This window comes from Calypte anna, chromosome 13, assembly GCF_003957555.1.
Source record: "Calypte anna isolate BGI_N300 chromosome 13, bCalAnn1_v1.p, whole genome shotgun sequence".
In the NCBI taxonomy this organism is placed as follows: domain Eukaryota; kingdom Metazoa; phylum Chordata; class Aves; order Apodiformes; family Trochilidae; genus Calypte; species Calypte anna.
In genome coordinates, this window is record NC_044259.1 from 13,495,976 (window position 1) to 13,504,117 (window position 8,142).

The 8,142-nt window shown below is 44.4% G+C and overlaps 1 protein-coding gene across 1 annotated transcript in view; it reads right to left on the minus strand.

Moving 5' to 3' along the window:
- Positions 1 to 7,739, minus strand: part of ADAM19 (ADAM metallopeptidase domain 19) — a 31,788-nt gene extending 24,049 nt beyond the window's left edge. The window contains exons 1-3 of the mRNA XM_030459417.1: positions 7,685 to 7,739; positions 7,340 to 7,425; positions 4,627 to 4,697 (exon numbers count right to left, since the gene is read on the minus strand). Of these exons, the coding sequence (XP_030315277.1) occupies positions 4,627 to 4,697; positions 7,340 to 7,425; positions 7,685 to 7,739 (212 nt within the window). The remainder of the gene's footprint in view (positions 1 to 4,626; positions 4,698 to 7,339; positions 7,426 to 7,684) is intronic.
- Between the last annotated feature and the right edge of the window lie 403 nt (positions 7,740 to 8,142).

The window sequence follows — 8,142 nt, forward strand, 5'->3', positions numbered from 1 at the left end:
CTAGCACATTCATAAAATCAATGAAAATTCAATTTTTTTTCTTTTCTTCATGAGTTTCATCCAGACAAAAAGCCTGGAACTCTTAAACTGCCTTCCTCAAGAGCCTTTACTGATGCACCAGAGAATATGTTTACTGTGTAAACACTGGCAGTTTAGAAGGGAAAATTCCCCAGCTATTGAGGTTGAACTAAACCAGCTATTTGTAATTCCTGGGAAAATATCACCATGCTAAAGTATCTCCATCCTCTTTTTGCTCTCCTTGCTATCCATATCATCTGTGACATTCACTGTGTAAATCATGTTACAGGACCCAAGCAGAATTTGTCACATAGGGGCTTACCACAGGAATTATAAAAGTTGCCTGGAGAGGAAAAAGGGAAATAAATAAATGGGAAACTGGCTGATAATTAGTCAGGCAGCAAAACACTTAAAGGTTTCATTTCCTCATACTCTTCTTCCCTGCCCACACACAAAAATCACCAATTGATTCCCACAGAACCAGGAGGCTGAAAAGCAGCTATGGCTTTTTGAGTTCCCCAAACCCTGTTTTTCTGAAGACTCCAAGAGACAGCAGCAGCAGGATAAACTCAGTTTCCTTCTTACATAACCTTTAGCCCCTCCCCATGCAGGATAGCCCGCTTAGACACTGATGATGTGTAGCCCCATCAGTGGAATAACCTACATATCCTTCTGCTCAGTGGCAGGGCAGCAATGATCCCCTCTTCCTTCTACCCAGTTGGTAGAAGAGGCCCTGGAAATGCAGGTGGCAGGCCAGGGCTCTTATTGCCCTGCTGAGAGCATCCAACAGGGCAGAGAATGTTTTCTTGCCCTACCCAGGTGGGGCCAGAAGAAACTGGAAATTATATACTGCCTATCAGACACTGTTGCTTAGAAAGTATCTCCTGGATTGCTCCCAAGGCCAGACACGATGAGATTTGGATTTTATTTTTGCATTCTCCTCACCAGTTGCTGCGTGTCTCCACTGGGGCTTTGCCACCAAGTGCCCCAAGCCAACATTGTCGCTGTGAGCAGGAAGCAGCCCAAATACACAGGTAAAAAAAATACCATTCAGCTCACCCCATGCTGTGCACAGGATACATGGACAGTCTCTGGTGAAGCCTTCACAACCATTTGCAGCTCAGAAGGCCTTTCCCAAATCTGCTCTCCCAAAGACAGACAAAAAGAAGAAGAGAAGAGGGAGAAAAATCTTGCTGATACTTTTCCTGCACCCAGGTGAATGCAAGGCAGACTCCATGATGGTTTTTGCTGTGCAAGTAAGATTCTTCCCTTCACTAGAAAGCAAAGGCTCACACCAGTCAGTGCTGCCACACATATACAGACTATCTCATCATCCTCTCCATACTTGACTCAAAGCTGCTTTGTTAATAAATGTAAATGCCTTTTTAAAAAGTCACTTTTCATCCAAAGTTTGCAACTCAAATTCTTCTGTTCCCAAGTCCCAGCCAAATCTAAGGCTGCTTTATAGGCATCTCTCCATGTATTTGTTGTTTGTGCAGCTTTGAGCTTCCCAATACTGCAGCTGCAGGACATGGTTTTGAGTAATTTAAAACAAGCCTGAGTCATTTGGGGGATCTACTTTTGTTGTTATTCAGAAATGTTAACTAGTGCTGTTAAGTCTGCTTGGTTTGGTGTGGTTCCCTCTTATCACACCACTGAACAGGAAATAATGCAATAAGATAACTGCTCATGCAGTAATTGTATCCTTAGATATATGAAGCTCAAACCCAGATGTGTGCCGAGCGTATTACAAAATAGTGGTGACAGTTCTGAAGAAACATATGCAATGATTTCACATGGTATTAACACAATGTCCTCACATGCCCTATAAAATCACAGGCTTGGTGTGAAGATTTCTTCCACATCTTGAAAACAACACATTTTTAGAAGCTGCTGCATGCCTACCAAAGCCATATAGACCATGAATTCCTCCATTCCCCAAAATCTCATTCTCATCACCATAAGGAGATACAGATGTAACAATGCTACCTAACCCACCAAGAATACCCCAACAATTTCACTAGTGTGACATACCTCATTTTAGCTTTGGAAACCATCGGGTAAATTTTCTCCCAACCAGGCCCAAAATATGCCAAGAATTTCATGCTTTCTTTGAGTGGTGGAGGTTTGGGATGTGGATATGAGAATAAAAAGGGAGCCCAGCAGATGCATCAGATGTGCGAGCCCAGGGACAAATCGGAAGCAAAGCAGCAAAGATGATTTCCAGAGGCTCCTCTATACTGGGAGCAATTAAATTACCCAGAACTCTGGGACTTATTTTTGAAGCCCCAAATGCTTTCCTTAAAGTTGCAGTTCTGTTATACCCACTTTCATGTGAGCTTGAAACCAGGAGTACCCAGATTTCAGACAGCTTGGAAGGTACAATTCCCCCTTGGATTTCATTATGTCTCCTGTTGTTTGGATGCTGATCAAACCCTTCAGGGAAGTCCCTGATGTTGCAACTTCTCAGTACCCCAAACCTCAGCTAGAACATCAGGCTCCCCTATAAACTAAGCATTGGTAGTGATGATCTTACAGGTGCTGGGGAGCAGCCCCAGTGTGGGAACCTGAGGAGCCAGGCTGGGCTCTGCCTTTCTGCATGTTCTGACAAGGAGAAGCAGCTTCTCTTCACTTAGGAGTGCTCTACAGATGCTGATAGTTACAGCACCCACAGGGTTTCCAGGGACTTCATGGTTTTGTTTGCTTCATTTCTCTTATTTTCAGTGTATCTAAACTACTCCTACATCTTCACAAGTCTGAGAAAAGTGGCTGCTCTCCAGAGCCTCTCATCTAACCAAGCCCAGTCTTGCATTTTGGGATTTTACCATCACCTTTCTTGATTAAGATCCCGAGTCCCAGTAAGACTCCCATGTCCAACACTTCTATGAATCACTTGCATTTTCCACAGGAAAAAGAAAACAAATAAAAGAACTCCAAACCACTAGCTGTATTCATAGGTAATACAGTAATAGTAAGACAATTCATCCCACAGTGGAAGTGTGTGCACATACTTAAGCCTGTGTGTGTATACATTTCAATGAATGAAAATTCATTTCAGGAAATAAACACAATAGAAACCTTCTATTATTATAATTATTTACTAACACCAGAAATTAGTTTGGCTGCCCTGGAAATAGTAGGGCATCACTCCTGCAAGGCACCTGGAGGTTACATCATCATGCTTAGAGCACAAGTGGCAAGAGCAAGCATCCTTGCTGAATTAATCCATCTTTTACTGGGCCAGAAATAAATTCACCTTTGCATAGTAAATGCAGAAAATACAAGACCTGTCAGTCCTTCCATCAGGAAGGAGAACCAGAGCAGCATTAGCACTCACATTGTTTCCAGGTTCAGTTCAGAGACTGGCATTGCTGACCAGCATCAGCTCAATTTCCTGCATTAGACAGGACTGAGTTAACAGTGCTTATGGTCTCTTCTGCCACTTCGGTTTTCTCAGCTGAGTGTTGCCAAAACACACAGACTTTATAGCTGTTTCTGTTCAGTTCTACACAGGCCTGGCAAAACGTGTCCAGCTTTTGCAGCACTGAAACCCCCAGTAGCTTATGTGACCTCTTACAGAAACACCTCAGAGGATGCACTTGCCTTTCATCAGCCATCAGATTTCAGCTTTTCTACTGCAGATGGTGCCAAGAAAAATCTTTTTCCTCCCAAATGCTCTGAGTATCATTTAGATTTATGCACTGCCTTCAGAACTAATAAGGGCCTCCGACACTTCCTCTTTCAGGAGAAAAGCTGAGCCCCCAAGCTCTGTGGTTGGAATGCCCATTTAAAATACAACCAGGATCATTGTGAGGTTCATTATTCTAAGGTTATGATTCCTGCTGAATCTACCAGACAAATATGTGGTTGTGTTTCCATCAGTAAGTCTTTAGATGCATTTAAAAATAAATAAAACATCAACAGTTCAACTAGATTGCTTAGCAAAGAGGCTTCTTGCAGCTAAATTTACACCACTGGAAACTATTGTACTTACATGGCAGAAAGCCTCTGCAGCAGCCTCCAGACCAGAATCTTTCTCCCTATCTTAATCTCCTGCACCTTCAGCTGAATTCAATAAACATCACACCCTCTGATATCACACAGCATTGCTGTATCATGCCTGAGACTGCATTTCAGTTAATGTGAAAGCAATTTCTCAGTCTACTTTAGCATGAAGGGCACTAATGGAATTGAAACTGTAGGATCGTTTCTCCTTGGAAACAGAGCAGGACCTCTTTGCATCACAGCAAATGAAATCCTCATTAGAGTCACACAGACTCTAAACCATCGAGCCATTTGGTAAATAGTGCACTTCACATCAGCAACATTTTCTAGTTAATGTAGTAGGAATTATGATGCAAAACCAAGTTTACACTGAGAGCCAGGTCACAGTCTGCTTTTTGCCGACAAAGCTGTTACAGTCAGTGTTGGCTGATTAACATCACTGGGGAATCAGACCTGAAATAACCTTGAAATCCAGAAAAGGACTTCCTCATCCTGTCTTTATCAGAACCTTGTTGAAGTCAGTGGAGGTTTTCCTGTTGACTTCACTGTAATCCTTATTCATTACTTTAGCAAGACCATAACACAAAGCACAAGCACACTTACCCATTTTTCTCCAGTTCTAAGATGAGCTCTTGGCCTTCTGCCTCTACTGTAACTTCCGTCCTGAGTGGATGCTGCATGCAACAGAGACAGTGCCTGTTACTAATATATCAAACTAAGGAGCACATCCAGAAACATAAATTGCAGCTGACCTTAAACCACACCTCATCTTCCTTATACTGTCATACCCAGAGTGCTGGGAAAAGGAAGGAATGGGCCATAGTGGCTCCCAGCTGCAGACAGGTTGCTGCATACCCATGGAATAGCCAGGCAGAGCCAGGAAGCAGCACAGGCACACTGGAAAGATGCTGTATCTGCACCAGTGACCCTCCTGTCTCAGGAGGAATAATGGGCTCACACAAGACAACAAGTCCTGGTGCTGGAGAGCTTTGAGGTGCAGCTGCGTGAGAGGGGTGTTCTCCTGTGCATCAGGCTCAGGACCACATTGCAGCACATCCCAATTTGCCCCAGGTGTTCAGAAGTCAAATATACAAGGTACTAACCAAAGCTTCCTTTGCTGTTACAGCAGAAAAAGACATTTTCAGGAGCCTACTACAGGACAGAAGGAATCATGTGTCCGTGTGTCTTCCAAAGATTTTCATCTAGCTCCTTTACTAGCAGAAAATGCCAATACAAGCCATACAACATAGCTCCTTAGATGTCTTTTGTTAGCCTCAAGATGCCAAGGGACTGGAAACCATAATAGCAACTTTTTAGTGTGTTTGAGCACTCTAGCACAACTCTGGATTGCAATCTGGCTACAGCTCCAAATGAGGACACAGGACACTCAGCTCCCCAAGGCTTACTGGTGTTAATAGAAAAGACTTGATTTTTTAGTGCAATGTCAAATGCATACACTAAAACAAGCATTTAAAAAAAAAAAACAAACCTGAAAACATAGAATATGCTTTTGAGAGGACCAACTAGAAGGGCCTCTGAAGGTTTCCAGTTTTATGTCCCTTAAAACAGGACCACTGCTAAGAGCAGCTGGGCATTTCTAAGTCAGAATGCTTTCATATAAAGGAAACAGATGAATAAACTTCCTAGAAGTGAAATAACCCATTTGGTAAGAACAGACTTCTCTATTCATGTGGAAGAAAAAAAAACAAACCAACAAACCCAACCATAAAACCTGCTGAGATTATTAACCCATATTTTTTCCTAATTCAGTACTGAAGAGGATTTTGCAGACCAGATCAACTAAAGGCAAAATTAAGCAAGGCTGACTGAATAGGATGTTCTGATGAAAGATCTGTCAGTCCAGAGATAAGCTTGCTTGACACTTCATCAACTCCAAGCTCAGTTACAAACTTCTTTCATCAACTTCTTGCTCATATTCTGAGTTTTGTTCTTACTTCCTTCAATTCCCAGAACATCACACACAGATGATGCAAAGCAAATTAGTTCATTTAGCACATATAACAGTGGCTAATTCCAAGGGGCTGAGTTTAGTTTACAGAATCACAGGTGCTCAGTACATCTCAGGGTAGGTCTGTTATTTTGCTAACTAATATGTAAGCAATGGAGGTTGCCTTGTCCATAAATGGGGGAGTCTGAGAGACTCCATCATCATAAAAGTCATCACAAAGGCTGTACAAACAGCATTATTACTAATAATGCTTTCTGTTATGCTTCAATAATCCCACTATTTTATAGTACATCAGTTGCTGTGTAACTGAAATATCCCAGCTGTACATAAACTTTGCTAACACTGGTGTTAAAGCCAAAAGGAACTCGCCTGAAACAAATGTCCCCAAAAACCCAGCAAATTTGTATAAGGGGAAACATCCAGATGTACTTGTATTCTTAGCAATAATAGAGCTAAAACTTCTAGGCAGCACTACAAGGACATTTTAAAGAGTTATTAGCATAACGAAAGACTCATTGTAATTTTGTTTTGTTTTGGTGTTTTTTTTTTCTATTTAAATGTGACACAATAAAGATTCAGAAAGTCTCATCATATAGAGATGATGTAAACTTCAAAATAAGAGCATATCCATAGGGAGATGCCTTGATTTTTCTTTGGTATAATGCTGTGACATCTCTTTTTCTGGTACACAACATAAATAACATCATCTGGATTTTCCTCTTTCATTTGATTATGAAACAGATAACTTCTTGATTGTGGCAAGCACTGGGAAGTCTGACACCACAGAGGTTCTCAGAATGGCTTCAGACAACTGCCCCACCACTGCACCTGTCTCGGTAAGGGAAGGAGGGGGATGAGATCTGTATTGATATATATGGTCTAAGACACCATCAGACACACCTGAGCTGCTGGTTGGCTTTTATTAGTGAAACACCTTCCAGCTGGGATTCATCTTCTAAAGCAGATGCCTCTAATCGGCTGTACTCTAAATGCCCCTGGTTGTATTGCCCCACTGCCCTTTCACAGATACACAGATCCAGGTTTTAAAGCATGACAGAGAGCTGGTGACCACAAGCCTTTACACAAGGTGAATGGGAGTCGCCAGGAGCAGCCCCATGGTCAGTGGGTGCCGTGTGCCAGGCACCTCCCGTAACCTTTCCCGGGATTCGGAGGAGCTGCAGCAGCTTCCCTGTTGCTGCAGATGGGTTTTCTGCTTCACCGGTGAGCACAGCTTAACACAAAACACCCATCGCAAGATCCTGTGCTAACAGCGACATCGTTTCTCCCCCTGGAAATGATTCAGACATTTGAAAACAAAATAAAAATAAAGCTCTAGGTGTGACTTACCTCCTTACTGCCCGGGCTGGCCGGGGCTGCCCGGCGCGGCACCACCACCTCGGGCTGCGGTTCGGAGGCAGCCGAGACCCCTCCGGCTGGGGAGACAGAAAAGGAGCCACTCAACCACCCCGGCCCCAGCCTCACCCCCGCCAGCCTAAGGACATGAAGCTGGGGCAGGAGGAAACAGCTATGCGCTGGTTTTAGGAGAAGCAAAAGAATCTCCCCCACCAAACTAGCCCCCACCACCGCCCCACCCCATCTCTCTTCCCCGGGAGCTCATGCAGCGAGAGGCACTGGTTAAGGGGAGGGGGGCGGAGGCGCAGCCGCCCCCCGGGCCGGGCACTCTGCACTTACGGGGCAGCAGAAGGAAGAGGGCGATGCCGCAGAGCAGCCCCCGACCCCTCCTCATAGCTCCGGCCAGGAGACTCCGTGCGGCTGCCGCCGCCCGCCCTATAAAGACACCCGGAGCGGCTTTCTCCTCCCACCCCCGGCCAGAATTCCCGCCCCCGCAGCCCCTTTTTGGGGGAGTGGGAGGGTCTTTTTTTCCTCCACCTCACCCCAGGCAGCACCTCGAGAATGAACCATGCGTGAAATAGCGGATCTGCCCTGCGGGGCGGGGCTGGGCTGTTCCCAGGTCCCTTCGGGATAGGGGGAAGCTTGAACAGCTCCCTCCTCAGTCCTTTTGCCAGCACGGACATCGTAGTAAAGAGGGAAGATCTGGTGGAGCACAGCAGCCAAATTATTGTCAAGAGGTTCTTGTAGGAGCTGTGCTATGGTTTTAATTGATAATATATTTCTTTGTTTGTAGCAAG